At 28.1% G+C, this 22,835-nt stretch overlaps 1 protein-coding gene across 3 annotated transcripts; it reads right to left on the minus strand.

Annotated features, from left to right (window-relative positions):
* Positions 1-4,319: 4,319 nt before the first annotated feature.
* On the minus strand, positions 4,320-22,494 carry LOC129988254 (actin-related protein 2/3 complex subunit 1A-A-like). 3 transcript variants are annotated; one of them, XM_056096436.1, is made up of 12 exons: positions 22,381-22,494; positions 19,761-19,845; positions 16,171-16,322; positions 14,573-14,678; positions 14,334-14,451; positions 13,012-13,071; positions 12,784-12,884; positions 9,693-9,795; positions 9,495-9,570; positions 8,354-8,454; positions 6,809-6,992; positions 4,320-5,429 (listed from the first exon to the last, which is right to left on the minus strand). In XM_056096436.1, the coding sequence occupies exons 2-12, from the start codon at positions 19,825-19,827 to the stop codon at positions 5,397-5,399; spliced, it is 1,101 nt and encodes a 366-aa protein (XP_055952411.1). In that variant the 5' UTR covers positions 19,828-19,845; positions 22,381-22,494; the 3' UTR covers positions 4,320-5,396. The 3 variants fall into 3 exon arrangements, with proteins under 3 accessions (XP_055952411.1, XP_055952413.1, XP_055952412.1); XM_056096438.1 differs by having other exon boundaries at positions 22,396-22,414; XM_056096437.1 differs by lacking the exon at positions 22,381-22,494 and adding an exon at positions 22,032-22,196.
* Between the last annotated feature and the right edge of the window lie 341 nt (positions 22,495-22,835).

The raw sequence follows: 22,835 nt of genomic DNA on the forward strand, positions 1-22,835 counted from the left end.
CCACAATGCTTCGGTTATACGAAGATCGGAGGACTAAGCATGCCAAGGTAGATGTTGCACTCCATGTTTATCAATTGAACAAGTGCCACTACATGAACAAAAGCATTATCATCCTGAAAAATTCCATCTCCTGCAGGAAACAAAGTTTGCATCATAGGATGGACATCATCAGCAAAAATTTGTCTACTGTTTGGCACTAATCCCTCCTTTCAGGCTTACGATTGGACCTGCAGAAAACCACAACACGGCTGCCCGTACCATCTCCATACCTGACAGCTGAAAGGTAAGAGACTTTCCCTATGCATGATTGAACTCTTGTTCGAGAGCTTCCATTGGACAGATCGTATCGATTGTTGCTTTCTATCGTGATCCAAGACCTGTAATCGGAATATCACCGGTAAGATCGTATCAAGGATTTGAATCACACCTCTCTTTTACTACGGTAGACGACGTTCACCATTAACATCTGTAACAAGTGTCTTGGGAATGTCTGCTCTGCCGTAAATGTTCTTTTATGAAGGTGCCTCCCAAACTGTAACAACTGACCCTGGAGAATCCAGATCTGTGATCACTTTGGCTGTTGTTGTTTTCTTTTTATGCATCACAATCCGCTTCATTACCTATCTTCCATTTGGCTTCTTCATTCATCCATAATTTTGCTTGCTGGGCTTGTCTTGACTATAGATACCATACCATCCGAAACGCCGAAAAGCTGGGATTTTTCAATCGCAGATGCTCCAGCTAGTCGGAGTTTGACCTTTTTGAAAGTCTGTAAGGTCTGACATTTTATCCTTTTGATGAAAATCCAAGATGGATATAATTTCATCAAAAAAACTGGTAGCTCTGATTATATACAATTTGCATTTTTTATATGTTAACGAGCCGTATTCTTAAATGTTATTTCTATTCACAGATGTTTCCATTATATTGATAACCACTTGTACATACAATAATAATAAGAATGCATTTTCAACAATAAACATTTAGAGTATTCGAAATAAATATTCAAAAAGTGTGCCCAAGGGTTCTAGTTTCAAGACCCGATTCCATCGAAGAATTGTCGTGTAAACGGATCTGGTGCACGCTATATCCGTTGGGGCCAAATGTACTCTCTTTAGTGCATTATGGACGTTTGGAGAGGGGGGGGGGATCAGTTCAGGTGTCGTCCTCGTCATTTGACTGCGGTTCAAAATTGTGAGGTCTGTCCCATAGTAGCCCCCAATGTTGCTTTAAAAGGGGACTTAATATAACTAAACCAGACTAAACTATCAATGGGTGCGCCGTCCCAAGAATGCTTGTGTCGCATGCTATTACACATATAGTTGCATTGTACACTTAAGAATTTATAGGAGATCAATATTTTAATAATAAAAAAATGATAAAAATATTGACCCTCGTATGGATCATAAAAAATGATAAGAGTAGAGAATAAAATGAATTTATTACCAAAGATTATATACAAACGTGATTATTTTTCCACTTAATCGTCGTGAAGACTCGGGCATTTGTCATATCAGTGGACCAGGTTTGTTAACTCATACGCGAACAACGTTTCACAATGATGGCCTCAACTCTTTTGAAGCATCTCATTAGTTTGGAAGCTTTGGTATTGTAGTACTTCAATACAGGGAAGAAATGAAAATCATTCGATTCTAAGCCACATTCTTGATGAAATGGGACAAGGACGCAAGACCATCGCAACAGAAGATTTTAATCAACAAGTTGATCGCATTCTTAAAAAAACAAACAACGGACATTGGTGGAAACGTAGTAATGAGCAGGTCGCCCAGCGTACAAAATTGCGATTCTGAAGGTTTAAATACATTCCTGTTCCATATTCTTTCTTACTTTGTCGTATACGAAATACAGAGGAGGTATTACAATCACCGAGAAATTCGAACTCCCTCGGGTCCGGAAAATGCATTTTGACATTATATATGTCTTTGGACACGATAATTCAAAAACACTGAGTTAGACGACTGAAATTTGTTCCACAGAATTACGATCAAATTCCATCCATTTTGAATGGAATCCATCCAGAAGACAGTCTGTTTACCTGTTTATTCCAGTGCATCTGAACTCGATAACTACAAAACATAAAGAGCCAAGTCGATAAAATTTCATATTTAAGTTTAGCAATTAAAATACTTATCAAATTTTGAACCAAATCTGTGAAAAGTTTCATTGTCTGTCGATTGATTGTATGTAAATGCAACCGAAAGCGTAGAAAAACGATGAAATCTGGGATGTTATGTGACAAAACAGCACTTTTTTCGTCGAATTTTAGTGTCGAGTAGCAAAAAGGCGTCAAAAATACATATTCTCACAATAGATTCATTAAAAATGCTAGATTCATGCCAATGATCTATATTTTTTTAACTAAAATTCGTTTAAAGTCGTGTAAGGCATTCTTGGTCTTTCCCATTATAGTATATGCAACAAATTAGATGGAGGAAAACTAGTAAATGATATTCCCATCCAAATTAATATTGTGTGTTTAATTTTGGATTAAATGTATCAATAGGTAGACCATTTAGCTGTCCATTTGTACGTAAAAGTGATAACTCAAAACCAACTGTTATTCTTACCATCAAAATTGAAGACACATATCAAACACTGAACCTAATGGTTCAGAAAATGACAAAAATTCTTATTTGAGTTTCTTCAATATACTACAAAATAAAGACAAAACTAATTATGCAGAGATGCAAGATTAACCAAAAGGGGAAAAAAAAGAGAGGAAATTCGAAAATGGGATACAAAACATCGCATGAAGGAAAAACAAGCAAAAAGTAGGAATTGTGCAAATGTACAGAAAAAATTATCAAAACTACAACCAATTAGTTCTCAAATTCATTTCAAAATATTTATAAAAGAAAGAAATAAAATGTGATTTTCCCAAATGATTAAGGACAAATTTAAATGTATAAATATATCTGACAATAAACATGAGGGAAAAACCAGAATTTTATAGTAAATATATCTCGTATTTCAACAAACATTTTCTTCGTGGTCAATGGATCTGACGGCATATCCTGGACATTTTTTTTCCCTGCTCATTCATTGATATGACTCAATTGGAGTTTTATAATTTGCCCTGAGTATTAGTCACATTGATACTACAAACAGCTTCATTTTGTGTATAAGGTTCAGATGTTGAAAAATTTTGACCCCTTTACCTTTTTTTTCTGATAAATATTTCTTTGCAACTTAAACAGTTTTGCCAAATAGGGCGCGACAGGATGTGCAAAAAGCAAGAAAGAACTTTTACTTTCTCTGGATCATAGAAAATTCCTATCAGGCAATCCTTCCTCCCCCCCCCCCTTGTTAAAGAAGCAAAAGGCAAAAACTGAGTATGTGTGTGTGGAAAACCATGGTTCTGTGAAAGTATCACATCTGATTATATTGTGCAAGTTTATAAGAAAATTGATGGGGGGGGGGGAAGTGTTAGTTATATTAAAGTCCTGTTTTAAAGTAACATTAGAACTATTTTGAAGTTGAGATAAGAAGGAGGGAAAGAGAAAAGCAGTTTTTTCCTACCAACGTAAAATAATATTTTGGACAAAGATGCGCCAAACTTCATGCATATGATTTTACGGCAGGTATGATGTTCCAGAATTGCTCTGACGCATTGCTAGTGGCCAGGTTCAGAACTGAATTATTAGATAAATAAAATAGGCAACTAACTGCCTAGGATGCTTGGAAATCTTAACATTTTTATTTTTGCATTATTTTCAGAATACTTTTGTGCTTTCCTTTTATTAAAATGTAAAATATCCTTGACTTTATTCAAGTCCAAAATCAAGTGTCACTTAAATATCACATTGCCACTTAGAATTTTTTTTCATACCTTCTGACTTACTTGTAGCAAGCATCTTTTTTTTAAACCATTGACTCAATTTATAATAAAGGAAACTTTGTATTAGTATATTTACACGGTATTATTAAATTTTGCATCCCCACCCTTTATCATTTTTTAAAAATTCACCTTTTTTGTTATTAAGTTTTTTCATTTCAATAAACTAAACCAGTTTTTGTTAATGCGACCAGCAATCAAAATTAAATGTTCAAATTAGTACGATAGTTTTATTGGATGCAGAACAAATTACCTACAGTTACAATGGCGGCAGATGGCATTGTGTTAGCCAAGTTACTTAACACTGACGTGATAAACCGGAATATTTAAACAATGATCCCCCCCCCCCCCCGGAATCACTTAACAAGTTATTTGCCTCAAAGCGGCAGCAAACCAGACTTAAGATTTAAAATAACATGTTGATGTTCAAGTTTGTTATTTGTACCATAAACAACACCAAATATCCAATTTCTTAAAAAACAATTTATTTTATAATTACATTCTTTTAATAGTTTATATATACCTACAAGATTATTCGAACTGCTTAAAGATCAGTCATTTTTAAGCAGAGAGAAATAAAATCACTTAAGTACAGTGATGATATAGAAAGGAAACGATTGTTCAAAACAGTTTCGCTATTACAAATTATGTAGAGTAGCCAAACAATAATAAAAATAAACCACTTTAGAAAGTATGTCATGATTGCTGTTAAAAAAACATAGAAATACATTGAGAATATATTAAAAAAACCACTTCCATATTTATTTTTATTATTAAATAAATTACACCAGACAATTCTTTGGCTTTAATGTAAAATTAGATAATTATTAGATTATTAAACGATTTTCAAAATGTAAGACATTAAAGCATGACATACTTCTAAATTTAATTGAGTATAACAAGTATAAAATACAAAATATATTAACAACCAGATATTTTTTTTATAATTAATCAAATTGGCTTCCAGGTAACAACCAACATAAAAAGAAACAATTAGAAATATACAAATAGAGTGAAAATGGAAGCAATTAAAAAAAATTTATTCTGAACACGATGCTAGATGGGAGTGTTCTTCATAAAAATGTATGTTTTCAATGACCAATTAGTAGGGTCTAGGCTGAGGCGATATTTTTAGAATGCATTACAAATCTAAAAATAATCTGTCAATCAAGTTGAACTAGATAACTCACTGGATAGAACCCAATTTTACATGAAGCAGCATTGATTAAAGGTTGAGCTTTTGCCGCATTTATGATTTAATAGCTACAACAGCATGGAGTATTTACACATAGAACTTTGTCGGTGAGGACCACTGTCAGAAAGCAAGCTAAAGGCAACCCTACTGATTGGTCATCTTGGCTGTATCCATGGCCTTGTGCCTGTGATGATTAAAGTATGTTCCTCAAGTCAATCAACTAGATGATAATCAACAAGTGCCTGGCAGGAGAATTGTCTCCTCCCATGAGGCAGCACCAATAGGGGAAGAATGGAGGTGTCCAACTGAGTTGAAACCAGCATGTAACTGGGCAAATTTATCACACTACATATCATTTGGTAGCACTTCACCTAAAGCCTGGAAGAGAAAAACACACAATTGAGGTATAAGCAGGAAATTATAACAAAACACAGGCATACAATGAAAATGTAATCCAATAGCTCATTTCTAAATTGTTGGAGATAAGCATATATTTCAAGTTGGAAAAGATGAGTATTAAATAAAGTAAAGAATTACTTTTTTTAAATGCTGTTTGAGTTTAAAATATTATTGAAAAATAAATAAATAAATTCATATATTTATAATAACTATACTTATATATCATATACAGTTATATTATACAGTATATACTAGCCATAATTAGGCTCATTTTGAAACCAAATTTTGAAGTTTAGGATTTCATTATTTTAACCCAATCAACAGTTACCTCAAAAAAAAAAAAAAAAAAAAAAAAAACAGTTTATGTTAGTAAACCAGCACAGGGTCATACATCTGATGAGGTTTCATTCAGTCTTACAATAATGTGGCTGCCAATTCTGCAGATGATTAGGGGAGTGTCTTATTCTGAAAGTATATCCTGAAGTATCCTTGATTTTAATAATGAAATTAAATTTAAGCAAACATGTTGAAATTAACAAACAATATAGAAAAGGAATAAACACAAAAGCACACACTCACAAAACCCATACACAGTTATTTACCCCCCCCACCCCCATAATGAGTATGATCATACAAATGCTCATTTAAAAAACAACTATTAATTAAAAGTAATTAATAAAGGTTAAATAAGGAAAAATAATATACATTTTTAAAAAATTTAGTGTCATTTTTCTTTAGAGCTTTTGATAAAAATGTACTGCAGAACAATCCCAAATGTGTCATGCAAAATTAATGTAGTAACCAGATTCATGACAAGGAAATTTCATGCAGAGTGCCTATAAAGATTGGTATGTATATCTAGGATTAATACCATTTGTTTGGCGCAGTATGGCCATATTTGGCTCTTGCACCATTAAATCTCACAATACCAGTATATCTAGGATGGCGCTATAACTCTCAGCCTTAGGATACCGATTTGCACTGTAACAGTCTGAAGTAACGTAAGCAGTTGAAATACACAAATATCAGTACACTGAATTCTGTAAAGTGACTCTTGCAAAATAAGCCCGTTTTAAATAAAACATGATTGAACATGAAAACATTATTCATAATACCCTATATATTCTTGCTAGATTGTGACTATTTTAAAAAGTCAAATGAAGAAAAAATTTTGAATTTAAGCAATCTACAATTGAAGAATTTCTTTTAAAATGTTATTTTCCTTATTCTTCAAAAAATAAATCAGAAATGGAATTCTTATACCCTACATAAAATAAACAGAATTCTGATTCCACTTTTGATTTAATACAGTTATGGATAATAATACAGAATAAAGAAAATTATGCATATTTCTGTACCTTTAAGTTCCATATAACCATTTTACCATCCATTCCAGTTGTACACAATTTTGTTGTACTCGACTTTGAACCTGCATAAATTGTTAAACTGGTTATGGCATTTTGATGAATTGTATCTAATAATGTATCCACACTGTTCTCCACTATGGCACGCTTATCCATGTCTCTAAATTTCCTCATCGCACTGCAAGACGGGGAAAAGAAAAACAGGCATTCAACACATTTTAAACCAAGAAATCAAAATCATAACTTCAATTTTTATATTGTTACTAAATTTTCAAAATAATATTCATATAAATTGCATAGTTTCTAAAGTCAATGCATATAACAGTTTTATCAATATAATAAATAAACGAAAATATGTATACATTGTTACTACTTGATAAGTAAAAGAAACCACAGCTATTAAATTCAACACTATATTTAAAAGGTGTTTAAATTAAGTCTTTAATGAACTTCAAAACAGTGACTATTTTGGATAACTCTAGAACATTTCAAACAGACAAATATTCAATGTGAATTTGGAGCAAACTTTTTTTTCCAATGGCAGCAGTTTGTATATAGTCAATTTTCGCTCTAATCACAAATATTTCAGAATTGTTTTTAAATATAATTTGAAGAAATATTTTTCTATGTTGCAATGAAATTTAAACAATTTTCATAATTTACTTCCATTTTTAATCATATATTTTCCCATCATTAAAACTACAGTGGTTGGTGGGGAATATTTCTTTGAATATTAACTTCAAACCAGATAACTCAATTCCACTTTGAAGTATATATTAGCATTAAATAAAATATATTTAAGAAATATTTTTAGATTTAAAAATTATTTGTCTGGTGTAATTTTTATTGTTTTTTAAACCAAGATTTTTTTCTTAAGAGTTTTAATTTTAATTGTTTTTATGCTTTTTTCAATTTTGTGAAATAACAAAAACATGTTTTAAATATTTGGTACACAGTTTTTATAATCCACTTCAATGGAAAAATTAATATTTCTGGTGAACACGTTGGTCCCTAAAGATAATATAATTCCTCTTTGTAAAATAATTAAGAAATATTTTTAAATAAAACAGTAACACAAAGTTTCTTTAAAATTATAATACAATTGTATAATGCAACCATGACATTGTAATTGCAAAGAATTATGGTATAAGAAAGCCAACATATAAAAGTACATTACAATTTCTTAGAGTTGATATTTCTCCTACCACAATAAAAATGTAAGGAAAAAGAATACAAAAAAAATATTCAATTGATCCCAATTAATAATTTTCTGATTTAAATTATCCTTTTTCCTTTTCTTATCATTAATTTCTGAAAAACTCTTCAAACCCTATAAAATTAAAGAAACTTATAACTCACTATACATTAATTTCATGAATGTTTACATAGTTAATATCAAAATTATTCTTTAACTATCAATATTATTACACCATCAAAATGGGTTGATTAATCTAATACAGTTAAAAAATTTATAAATCTTACAACAGAAATCGACATCAAATTGCTTAATTCTTCCTTATTCCAAATTTTTAAACTTACCTAAATCCATCAACTTCTCTTTTTTGTGATTTGTCTATTTTAGATATAAAGGATAATTTCATTGAGTCATATTGGTATAACATAGGACAACAGTCATGCCCCTAAAATGGAAAAGAAAACATGCCATCAGAGTACACATTTTAAAATAAAAAATATTGATTTCATAAATTCTCTATTAACTACATTTTAATCTTTATCACTTCAAACATTTTTCTATAAACTGCATAATAAAAAGAATTACAATTCAATATGAGTAAAATTCTAACTGTAAACGATATTTTACTTAATCATATTCAACCAAAATTATATTTAATCCAGCACAAAATGTTTGTAACATATCTAAATATCCTCTTAAACTTAGCCATCATGATGCAATGACTTATGTTCATAAATACTTGACATCCAATTATTTTAAATAGTTTATACAAACTTATATGATCAATATCACATACATCGGAGATTGTCTTAAAGATGGTACTTCTTATAAAACATTTAGTATGTCTTAAAAAAAAAAAAATGGAATGTCAGTCATCATGATCACTAAGTTGATCAAACTTCATCAGTCAAGAAAGAAACTTAAAATTGCACAATATTCTCTTAAATTAATATACATATATAATTCAGTTTTCAGAATTATTCCCATTTGTTATTGTTGTCTTTATGACAGGTGTTTCATGTAACTTAGATTTCCAGTTAAGGAATTAAAAATAGTGACACATGCAAATTGATTACATTTTACTAAAGCAGTTTGAATATATAAATATATATTTCAAAACTGATACATATCATATTGAATAATAGTATAATACCTAGTGTGTTATGGTATCAAAAGAACAGTTTCAAATATTTTAACTTGGATCATTCCTCACAAGATTCACACAAAGCAACTTATCCTCCCCAATATTTCAAATAACTGCAGCAAAACAAACTTTCGAAATGCTCAATAGTTGTAACCATTTAATTCCTTTAGAACCTTCATCCAACAAAGAAAAAAATATTCAACAAAATTTTCAGATAAACTACAGGAAAGATAAAATAACTTCACTTATATTCATTATACAAAATTGCATGTTAATAAAAAAAAAAGATTAAAATAAAATTAGTTAAAACATATTTAATGAAGTTGGGCAGATTTACTTACTGCAGCAATTAAACTAGTATTTGATATCCAGGCACAGGTAAGGAAAGGAAGGAACTGGGTTTTTACTGTTACTAACCTTGAAAATGAAAAATTAAAAAATCAAAAATTAGCATTGCTATATCCATACATATTAAACAGTGTACATGCATTTGCTTATAAAAGAGGATTTTTTAAAAAAAGAAAAAAAGGAATACTTACGTCATATTTTGCTCTGCATCACACACTGACACAGTACTGTCATGACTAACCCAAGCCAGCTTGGATCCATCAGAAGAGAAACTGACACAATGTACCCAACCGTCTGAATTTTTAAATACATATAGTTAAGTTACATATATGTATATATATATATATATATATATATATATATATATATATATATATATAAGACAATATAAAATTTATTTAGACAGTAAGTTTCCTTAAAGTCATACAAAGAAAGGAAATGAAACTATATGGTACAGATAGAACAAGCAATGAGTTATTTTCAAATAAATTTAGCATTGGAATTAAGTTACTCCAACACAATTTCTGTGTCATAGAAATCAGCTATTTTGGAGAATAATAAGTATATTATCAGGCATTAAGTTTTTTTTTTTTTTTTAACACACTTGTCACAATTTCTAGGATTACAGACATTTCTGACACTTTCAAGCAATAAACATTACACTATTTCGTTAAAATAACAGTTAAGTTTTATAACCAAAGATCATTTTTTTACAATATACTCAATCTATATGGTCAGGGACAACCACCACTAATCAACAGATATTCAGAGAGCATTCATCACTTGACATTTTAACAATTTTTGAAAAATCAACAACATTAATTATTTGCTTTGGAAAATTCAGTGTAGTTAATTTTCAAACATATTTAAACACATTGAAAAAAAAATGAAATACATAGCTCTCTTCACAGCTAGGGCAAATAAGAGGAGTAGACATTTTTAGTTGCTATAAATTAAATGAAAGAGAAGTATCAACTATCATAAGCAACAGCCTAAATCTTTTGAACTTAGCATTACTTGGCATGGGATCTGTTGAATGTACGAGAATTGCTTTCTGGATAATCCTCAATAGAACAACTTATAAAACACGACCTTTTTCTTTTCATTTCAGGGTAAGGAAATAAGACAGGTATGATCAAACATAAGAATTTATAAGCAAATTATATGTAAGCAATTCACAAAAAGTTTTACAGGATTATACTGAAAAGTTGCATTTCAGCCTATACTCATCCCCGTTTCTTAAAACTATTCTCTAACAATTGTCAACATTTATCTTACCTATCTGTTTATCATAATAATAATGCAAGCTCACAATTAGAAATTTCAATCACCTTACTAGTTTCACATTTAGATTATCACCAATCGATATGAATCTTTTTTGTCTAATATTAAAATTCAAAAAATACTTATAACGTAAAATATTGTTTTAATACTACTTACTCTTCCCTTTGTTATTGGATAAATTAGACTTTTTAATAAAATTATCATGATCAGAATCAATATATTTCTTACCATTATATATCATATGAGAAGACGTTTTCAAGCAATACAATTCAAACAAATAAAATTTATCATTTAAAATTAAACAAACTAACTGTGCAAAAACATAATCATCCAATTAATGTCAACACTGCACATCAAAATTCAAGCTCAGAGTTTAAAAAGGAGGGTAAAAAAAATGAATAGTCAAAAACATTAAGAAAAAGTAAGATACAGAAACAAAATAAGACAGGGAAAGAATAAGCTACAAGACAAAATATTGAGATAGCCTTTCAACTAATTCAAAATATGATGAACTATATTAGTTTTAAAAGTTCATGTACACAGAAAAAAAAAAAAAAAAAAAAAAACTAATGACTATCAACAGAAACACGAATTTCCTCTTTTAGAAAACACATTATGCAAGATTACATGAATTAAATGCAAGTGCACCAAATGGAAAATTCCAAAATTAATGAATTTTAGTAATTAAGAATTATACAAGATGAGGAATTTATTTCTTTTGAAATTTTGTTCTATGGATCAATAGAACAAAACCTCAGAGAAATTTCATGTGAACAAGTAGATTAACTTTTAAAGTCAATTTTGCGCGTTTGAGAAGGAAATCATGTCTAGACAGGCTAAAGGAAGAACTTACATTTATTGAGTAGACAATATGAAACAATTAGTTGTATTATTATTCAAAATAAGAGCATTTCATAGAAAGCAAGAGCCTAAATGAAATCTTCTCCCATATTAATTTATAATTAATTTATATTATATTTAGATCATTTTGACATTGTTGTGCAAGTTCCCATACGCTATTTCATGCTACATCAGAAAAAAAGCTATGACTCACATACTGCAGATAAATTAGAAGAAATAATGCTGCCATATTATGTATTACTAATTAATATATCTCATATTGCTTTCGATAAGTGTATAAGCCTGTTATACACATAATATGACAAAGTTGAGTTATTCTATCAACCAGTCAATGAGATATACATCTAAATCTCGTTTAATGAGCAAACAAAATGAAAAAAGTGATATGGTTATCAAGCAAATTTTTTTTGGCTTGCATCAGTCTGTGCTGAATGCTTATTTGAATTGCATCAACATGGAAGTTTTGGCCATGTAGCATCAGCAAATGGAAGGGTTTGAACAAGTGCTTGTGGAGATAGATGTGGATAGTAACAATATAAATCAGCTGGTGAGAGAACATAGCCAAAACTACTGAAAAACTTAAAAAGCTGCATTCTGTGTCACAGCAGACAGCTAGGTAGATTTGGCCAGGTGAGGAAGAAATAATCAATGCAAATGAACAACAAGCTTCCAGTGAAATTCCATGGTTAATTATTTAAATGTATCACCTCATTAAACAATAGCTATGTGCATTACAAATTTATTTAACTATAATGCTATGCCTGATTTTTGCCAAATTTTGAACCATAGTCCAAAACAAATGTCTTTAAGCAGTTTGCTTGTAAAAAACATACATTATTATTATTATTTCTGGAATGGAACATACTGTCCTATTTCACAAGGAGTTTATGTAAAAAATGGCTTCATATTACAAGTAGATTTTGGGAACATATTATGCTCTTCAAGTGAGGTACCACTATACATTAAAATGAACATTCTATTTTTGAGGATTGTATTTTTTCTGTAAAAAACTGACATAACCATGAAGAAATTTAAAATGCAAGATTACAAAAATGCCCTGTTTACCAACAAGAAAAGTGACGGTAGTTACAATTGAATATTAAAGGCTCAAAAATATATTAATAACTGGATACTTACTATTAGGAAATTCTGCCATTAAGTTCCCAAGTGGCATTTTAAATCCCCATACAGTAGGTTCTGGTTTAGTATCTATTTCTTTGATATATGCAGAAAAAATTCTGAAAAAGAAATTTAAAATGACAATTGTTTCAAGAAAATTCCTTAAATTAAAATTATTCTTTCATGAAATTCCTTAGCTGTAAAATTAGACAATTGCAAATCAATAAATATTTAATAACATTTTACCTCGTTTTGAAATCTGTGGAACCACAGGCAAGTAAAACATTATTTGGATGCCAGTCAATGCTAAAAGAATAAATCTCAATTCATAAAGTGGATACAAGAAAATAAAAAAATATTTAAAAACTAATAGGTAGGAAAAATATGCATCTTTAATCTTAGGCATTGCACAAAGTTTGCAAAATTATCACTAAAGAGTAAATTATGAAAAACAAATTTAGACATGACACAGGTTTGGAGAAAAATAAAGTCAAACTTCATAAAATAATGAACTATGGGTAACATAATACTAAAAAGCAAAGTATAATTAATTGAAGAATATGAAATATTTATATAAGAATGTTGAGACATTGAAAATATTGTAGAACTAATAGATAAAAGAAAATTAATCAATCTCAAGAATAATAGAATTTATTGCAAAAACACTGAAATCCATTTTTTTAAGGAAATGCATTGTATACCCAAATTTGATTTATTATATTTATATGTTTCAACTTATATAAAAACATTGAAAGGTTTTTAATAAATATTAGCAAAAGAATACATAAAAATAATTAAAGTTGAAAATATTGAATAACAATGACTATGGTGTAGGATTCCAATACAAACTTTTCTTACATAAAATTCGAGTCAATTCAGGTTCGAACATCCATGAAATGAAAAATTCTATTATAGCTCTCTTTAAGATGCTTTTTTTATTTTTAACCTGAGTTTGTACTAGAGAATTAAGTACAGAAAAATTGCTATCTTGCATTTAGTCGCATAATTAATATTTTGAATGACACCAAAGCTCTAATATCCCCGTAAATGTTTGATTTTTTTAAAATCCTTAAGTAAAGCAGGGGAAAAAAAAGCTTTTATTTTAAGTAACTAATTTTACATTAATGCTCACCAGAAAGTGAATAGCAAGCATATATGTCCTTTGTGGGCATAGCAATAAATGAATTGGTCAAAAATTTATAAAGATAATTTTCATCTTCCAGTATTAAATAAAAATTTTTAAAAAAACTATCAATAATTTAATTTCATAATTTATTTTGATGGTTTCTCTGATTTCCATCTATTTATAAAAGTATTATTATCTGATCTATTACTATCTGATTTCCATCTATTACATTTATCCTGATGCTTCTGATTACTAACACAAACTAGTAACATATCACTTATGTTGATCAGTCATTGTTGCATGATAAAATATATATATATATTTTTTAAATAATCTACATAAAAAGATACAAATAAAAAAATAGTAAAAATATGGTGCTAAAGAAAGCAAATAAGTATCAATTCAAAAGAGGATAAGACAAATGTAAAAATTTTTCACAAACCTAGTTACAGTTGACCGAATAGGTTTTTTGATGTGTTTGCTCAACCACCAATCATTCTCTTCTTCAAAAAAGCACACTGATATCAAACGGGCACCACATCCTACAGCAAATTTAGTTTCTGTGCAATAAAGACAGAAGTTAGAAATGAGATTTGTTTTGAATCAATATATTAATTTTAATAAATATGTAGTTAGAATAAATATAACAAATTGATCCAAAATAAAGCATGCACTATATACCATTAGGAGACCACCTAACACAAGTGGCCGCTCTATTTATTCGAAGTAAAACTAAGGTAGGCTTCCATTTGTCATCAACCTTCGTCCATACATATGCATTTCGATCCTAATAAATAATCATAACATGATGAGTAGTTTTCACAGAGAAAAAAATTCAGTAGGAACATTTAAAAAAAATCTAAAATATTAAAAACATGAAATATGTGAAATCTATACAAAAATTTTATTTAAAAATGACAAATATTAATTTTTTATTACATAATTTAGTAATAGTATAGTTTCAGAACTAGAGAAAAATTTTAAAAAGTTTTAATTATACATTGATGTGCAATAATACAAATAACAAAGATCAATTTTAAAATATAGCTTTTTCAAAAAAACTGACGATTTCAACTAGAAATAACATATTCATACTTTTGATTAATAATAATTTCTTTTCAGAAAGATCAATACACAGAACAATATTCATAAAGTTTAGTTTAAATTATTTTATAATTATAAATAATCATATGTAAATAGATCAACTTTATAAAATACTACAACTTTACACAATTTTTCACTAATCTGCTTGCATGTACAAAGAAACATGCCCACTACAACTTAAAGAATTATGTGATAATAAAGCTTCTATATTAGAATAATTTCAATCCGTTCTAATGAACTCAATGTTTTGAAAATTTCAGATTTTCATTAAAAATTCAAAGATTAAATAATTTATTTCTCAAAGATAATATAACCAAAGCTTAGCATCAAAATAAATTGGAACCATAAAATAGAACATAATAAGGATAACTTTTATAAATAAGTAAATGGAATACAAAAAGTGGCAAAACAGACATTTACAATCAATACACAGAAAAGTGCGTAGAAGCTCCTTTACAAATAAATTTACAAATTTTTAAAGTTTCTCCAATAAAGTTCCAAAATATAGCTATCTGTAGTAGACAACATTAATACTTTACAAATTGTCATTTTACTTAAATTTTTTTATATATATCTATATGTGAAGTTAATTTTCTGATTTAATACATTATGAAACCGTTATACTTGGTTCAAACAGTTATTTTGTCCTACATGAAGTATTAAAATTTCAAAATTCAGCAAATATTTTAGTTAAAATAATAATCAGTACTTTTCCATTTTGCCAACGATAGTCACCAAAAATGATACAACTGACATTAAATGGAATATCCCCGTTGGTTGCAGCATTATTAACAATTTTTGATGTGTATATTGTATGTTGAATAATGCCCGCTTGGCGAGATTTGCACTGGCAAAATGGAAAAGTACCTAAAAATCATTATCATTACCAAAACCTAAAACAAAAAAGTATTTATAATATTTTTTTTTTTCAGTATTGTAAAATAATATCCTATCAATTAATTAAATGTAGCTGAAAAAGGAAAAGTATACAGTTTTACTTCAAATAAATCCATCTCACTAAAAAAGACAGCAAAACAGTTTTAATTCAGAATTTGCCATTGTAATTGAAGAAATAATTAATAATGAGGAATAATTATTCAGTAATTGTGCAAAATGCTCAATAATGACTTGCATTAATTGGAAAAGCAAAACACAACCAATAGAAAAAATCTTACCGCTGAGCAAGTGACAATACGGTTTGTGTTAGGAGCCCAATCAATGCTGGTAACCCTTAGATCATGTTGAGAAAGAACATTCTTACATGACCACCTATCGCTGTCCCTTTTATAAATATGAACTTCATTACTATTAGGTGAAAGAGCTATTTCTGAAATAAAATATATAATATTAAGTTTAAAAATGGCTTTTATCCAAATATATGTAAAGAGAGAAGCAACTTAAGACAATAAAACCATCTTAAGATAATCATTAATTATAAATACTGAACTTTTAACAGAATATAAAATAAATTAATCTTTGTAAAAAGTAGTAGAATTTGTATTCACAATCCTATCATAAATTGAAATTGTAAATTTCTCTTATAAATTTATACAATTCTTAGAATCAAAGGTGTAAACAAAGCATTTTTATAGCAAAATTTATATTCATGAGCCAGTCAAAAATTGTCATTTAAATCCTCTCAATTTTTATAAACTTATCTAATTTTTTTAAAAATTAAAAACATTTATATTTTCTAGAAAGATAAAAAATCCCTACCCAACATAACATCTGGGGTAAACTGAATAATAGGCATCACAACATTAAGATTTTAACCTAAGACTATATGTTAAAGGCCACCATCAGCCATGTCTTCTAGAAAAACTAGATAATACTAATCACCAATACTATATCAAAAGGAAAAAAACTTGCCTATTTATTCAGTGATTTTTCATTGGGCAAATTTATGATACTCTTTACCCTCTAGGGAGTATAAGAAAGTCAAATCAGCCATTGAACTGTTTGAATATTGAAAAATTTTAACAGGATTTTTAATCTCTCTCCTCTAATCTGCATTTTTTACAGAATTTATAAAATTTTTAATGTAGAACTTTCAAAAATGTAATGTCAAGATTCATCCCTCTATTAAATGTACTAGTAATGAAAGAGAATATGTGTCTGTATTAATGCTCTACAAGATCATTTGACCAATGACAACCAAATTAGACACATACTGTAAGGGAAAAAAGGAGGAAGTGCACCTCATAACAATTCTTTGAAACTTTCATAAGAATTTAATTATTGAAAAATTAAAATAGGTTTTAGTTTTTTTCTGAGACAATTGTTAAAAATACAAAGGCCATTAATAAATAAATTCAACCCCTAATAAATCATTAAAAAAAGACAAGAGTGGAGAACAAAATAAATTAATAACTAAAGTTAATATAGAAACATGGTTCATTTTAAACATAATCTCTGTAAAAATCAGATCACTTGTCATAATGGTGAACCAGTTTTCTGATCAACTCTTCAAAGAATGTTATTACCAGTGACGCGAGCTGAACCTTAACATTCCTTTGAAGTTCCTCATTAGTCTGAAAGCTTTGGCCTCTTATCCAGTTCTTCAATTCAGGGCAGAGATAAAAATAAAAAAAATACTATATTCTCAATAAAAAAAAACACCAGGACACAAGTATTGCAATAGATCTTGTTTAACAAGCTGATCACATGGTTCAAACTAACAGCAGATATAAGAAAATCAGATAATGAGCTGACCAACCAGAATGCCACAATTGCAAATTTGAAAGATGTTTAGACATTGCATAGCTTCAAATGTACATTAAGATCCACCTTTACATGAATGGAGCAACATTTATCTAAGAGGAGATGAATGCCCGGTCAACCAATATGATAAATGCCCGATTCTTCACGATAATTACCTGTGGTACCAAAGTAACCACATTGGTACATAAGTTTTGGCTATAAATTTATTTTGTTTTCTAGCCTTGTATTTTATTTATGGTCCATCACAGTCTGAACAAGAAAGCCTTTATATTATTGACCAAAACTGATTTTTACACCATTTTAACATTTAAAGTATTAGCTAATGATACCAGTTTAATTGTTGTACAATTTTTTTCTTGAATTTTGACATTTTAAATTATTAAAAACTATTTTCATTATTATGTAAAAAATTTAATCATATGACTTGTTTCCATATTGAGAGTAAAAAAGAAAAATTCTGATAATTATTTGCATAGTTTTCACAAGGAATGAATGTGTATTTCCATTATTACAAAAGGCAATATGTAATTTCAAATATATTAGCCTGATAAATAAGTTTTTAATGGCAATTTGATGTCGAGCTGAATATATACACAATAAATAAGTATAAGCCTAGTGAAATACTTTAATACAGCTTTTAACTCTATCAACACAGACAGAGTCTCAAACACCTGTTCAAAAAAGCTAGAGAGCCTGCCGAAATCACCTCCATATAACTGTCAAATTACTTCCCCTTTCATTAAGTATGATTCATCAATACTTACAGCATGTGTTTTATTCATTAGAAACATTTGCTCAGATGGATTTGAGTGACAGAGAGGTTTTCTAAGAAAACCATAGGAAATCCTAACATACATTTAATAGCTATAACATCCACTTAGTTGTGCTATAAAGCTATTAATTATGTGAAAACCTCTTTCCTATAAAAATCCCTTAAGAAAACGAGTTATTGAGGGAGTGAGGAATTTCTTACCTTTGAAAGAAAAATTAAGGTGGAGGGAGGGCAACGAAACTATGGTGGGTGCCTACAATGCCTGCATAACACTGAAAATCCCACCTCCTCCTACTAAAAGTAGTTGTTTGAGATCCTGCGATGAATGTTTTGTTAATTAGAAATGCTTGCCCAGATGGATTTTGGGAACTGAGAACACTTGAAAGATATTTGAGCATGTCTGTTTAGTAGCCATCAATCAAGTAAAGTTCTCTTTTATATATGCCAATCTCTTATGAAAACAGCTGCTATTGCAATTTTTAAAGAGATAAGGAATATCCTTTCTTTGTAAGAGAACTCAGATTTTCAGAATTCTAAGGTACTTGATTTCGAATGATCTTAGGAATGAAAGGTTAACTAATAAATTGCATAAGACTCTCATAACAGTATCAAATATCTAAAAATTTACATTTACTTTCTTAAGGAACTTATTACATGCGTATTCTCAAACTATTTCTGCAAGAAAATGAACTCATGGAAAAAAAAAGTTCTTAACTAAAAAAGATTATAAAAAATAAAAAGATTTCTTTTTATATAACTTAACTATAACAATCACTTAAAAGTGTTTTATGACAAAAAAATACATTAATTAAGAACATTTGTTACATTGATGGCAATTTAAATGCCATGATAAATTTTACAACTTTAAACTCAATGACATAAAAAAAGCAACAATCATCAAATTCAGGCTTATAAATTATTTTTTAAAAAAAATGTGTGTCTTTTATTACATATTATTTATTTTTAAACCAATAAAAGACTACATACTTCTTTAAAAAGTTATTTTTATTTGGTTCAAGCAATGAAAAATATACATTAATTGATATTTGTATACATTCAAAAACATTCAATCATTGATATCAAAACTAAAATCAGTTTTTTTATTACTTAAAAAAAAATGACATTTGATTAATAACAAAAAAGAAAAATCAAATGTGTCAAGATAGACATACAAATATCCTTTACAAATATGTGTCAGCAAAAAACATTCATACCACAAAAAAAATTCCTAATACATATTTTTTTTTTAAAAAAAAGGAAATTTCCACTTACGTGTTCTATCATTATTCCATGCATGGCATGTAATTGGATCAACACCAAAATTATGAATTTCCATCATTAGGGACAGCAATTAAGTCTACAAATCAAATATTGAATAAACAACTAAAATATTTATCAAAAGAAAGCATTTACATTCATAAGTTAATTTATAACAATTTTTCTTTTTGAAATTTTAAAATTATAATAAGATTCCATGTGCATGTTATTTCTTTTATTCCCTCAGTTAAAAAATAAAAATGCCATTGATTATGCTACAATAAGGGTATGAAACTCTTAACTAATATATTGAAAATATGAATTATTCTAATAAATTATACAAAAGCAATAATGTCATTAATACGGATCAGATTTTTTTTATTGATTTATATGCATTTGTTTTATTTATAGGATAGAAATAAGTTTTCTTCGTTCATTAAAAAAATTCTTGGGAAAAAGGAGATTAATATTTTCCAATTCGTAAATTATTCCAAAAGCAATAATATAATTCAAATTTAATATACAAATAGCTATTCTTTAGTTAAGTTACAGTTAATAGAATCAAAATAATGATTATCTCAATTATTAATTGTTATCGTATTTAAAACTTATTTCATACAAGCAGAACACTACCATTACTCATCATGAAAATCAAATGATTTTGATTAACAAAAAGAATTATGAACAGGGAAATGAAATAGGAATGTGATTAAGAATATTGAAATTTAAAATCAATTTTCATGAAACATTCATAAATCTGTAGAAACTAATGCAATTCAAATCATTAACTGGTTAGCATTTCAAAAGAATTCTATAAAGAATCCCAATAAATATATTGCCAGCTGCACCACTAATGACTGGTTTTAAAAGTACCGAAAAAGTTAACTTATTTATATAATATATTGATGGATAAAATGTTTTTTTAAGATAACATGTAAAATATTTTTATAAACAAATTTAATCAAGATCATAACTCAAATGATTTATTCTAAAAGTCTTTTCTGTTTTTCATGAAAACAACACAGATTAATATATTTTTGTAAAATACAATGGGAACTATATTTTTAAGACTTCAGGTATTCTATTATATATCAAATTGTGCAATTTAAAAATTGTTCTTTAGCGTTTAAAAACATTCTGTCAACAATGGAATTGATTGGAAGGTTAAACAATATTTATATATCGAGTTAAAATGAGGAACCTCTCTTCCTTGATCCCACAATTATTTATTTTAACTTCTGTCTAGATAAGTTAAGCACATAGATTATATAAGATTTTTCGCAATACATAATTATCAATGGTTATAAAGCAATTACAAGATTACAAAAACATAACATAAAACTAGTTAAACATAAAAAAAATTTCTGAAATCCTTAATCACAATAGTTATGATTATTAATTCTCATTTATAAATTTTTATAAGTACTATTATAAAGGAGAAATTTCAAACACAAGAATTATTCCATATTAAAATATAATACAAATGCAACATTAAAATAAAAAAACAAATATTAATGCTAATAAATGTTAGATTTTATTACAAAATGTTAATGAAAATAGTCAAAAATTTATATTTTTCCAGCTTTATTATATTATTTTAATAAAGTGAATCATTTTTCTGCAATTTAAAATATTTGACAACTGAATATACTGACCACAACAAAATTATTTATTGTAAAAAAATAATGTAAAAGCATTATTGATATAAATTATGTAATTAAAATATCAACAGGATTGATAATGATTTTCACTATGATGTTAATGTAGTCCACATAAATACAAAATTTAACATTTGTAATTGGAAAAGCAAAATTTTTAAAAAAAATAAGAATAGACTGTCTAATCTCAAAAATGTTAGAGCTTCTCTTCTCAAAAGAATACAAACTTTTCTAAACTCTGATAAGAAGTACAAACATTTTCTTAGACTTAAATTAATAGAAATGAGTTATTGAACAAGTGAAAATAAGCGATTGACAAAAAATTAGATAAGGTAACACTGATTATGTATGAATGTCAACTGAATTCAGTTAGAAAAAAACTTCCTAGAATATTTCTAGATCTGAAATTTTAAAACAGACATAAAAATCCACATTATCCTTTTTCCATATATTTCTATATAAACTAAAATGCAGTATGAAACCTAGGAATATTTAAATTGGCGCAATAACTTATGATGCTCATCTGAAGGAATCAACAATTTTACATTCCAAAAACTATAAAGAGAAAAATTTAGTATCAATACCAAAAATATATTATAATAAAGTTAAAAATAAAAGCCGGAATTACAGCATGTGAACGGTTTTCAAATGACGATGGTTAAAAGAATGTGTACTTCTAAACAGTGCAATGGTCCAATTATTAAATGATATGGTATTATGCAAACTATATTTCAATTGTGAACAATTAGGTGTTACTAAAAGTTAATTTAACAAGGAAGATTTCACTTCCTCGCCACGCCCGCTATGTTAACTCCCCGATACTCGAGAACTTCCACATTTTACGTCTACGTAAGACTAGGCCTACATGCTTGATGACAGAAGATAATTCTTTAACGTAAACAAGATTCATAATGATTGAAAACTAATGGCATAAAAGAATTGAAAAATTAATGTCTTAAAAAATCATAAACACTTACGAATATTGAATTTACTTTTTTTGTCCCGTAAAGTTCTTTGACAACGATTGGCTGTAAACAGCCCCAAAGTATACTCCACTCCTCCTACCCACCGGTGTTAATCAACCCCGCAGAGCAGATAAATAAAAATAAAAAAATAAAAAAACAATAATCGAATTTATAAAATATGAAACAAATATTCTCATCAAAATTAATAAAAAATTAAATACAAAAAATTTTATCAAAAAAACACAATTATTGTTGAAATTCGTTGAGCTTTTTCTTTCGAAACGGATTTTTTTGGGATAGAACTCAAAATTGTTGGGAAAATTCTTAAAGTTATTTTTATAACTTCGTTTTAATCTTTTTAAATATATATACCGCAAGTAAATTTATGTGCATTTTATTTTAAAGAAACAAAACGCCATCGTCTGATAGTGATATTTGATTTTTCATACCAGAATCCATAACTTTAA

The sequence above is a fragment of the Argiope bruennichi genome, chromosome 10, assembly GCF_947563725.1.
Source record: "Argiope bruennichi chromosome 10, qqArgBrue1.1, whole genome shotgun sequence".
Lineage (NCBI taxonomy): Eukaryota > Metazoa > Arthropoda > Arachnida > Araneae > Araneidae > Argiope > Argiope bruennichi.

Coding starts and splice junctions, on each gene's coding strand:
- LOC129988254 (XM_056096436.1), bottom strand. CDS start 19,827: ATGATGGAAATTCATAATTTTGGTGTTGATCCAATTACATGCCATGCA. Junction 13,072..14,333: donor ATTCGGTCAACTGTAACTAG/GTTTGTGAAAAA, acceptor TTATTCTTTTAG/CATTGACTGGCATCCAAATA. Junction 6,993..8,353: donor AGAGAAGTTGATGGATTTAG/GTAAGTTTAAAA, acceptor CCCGTCTTGCAG/TGCGATGAGGAAATTTAGAG.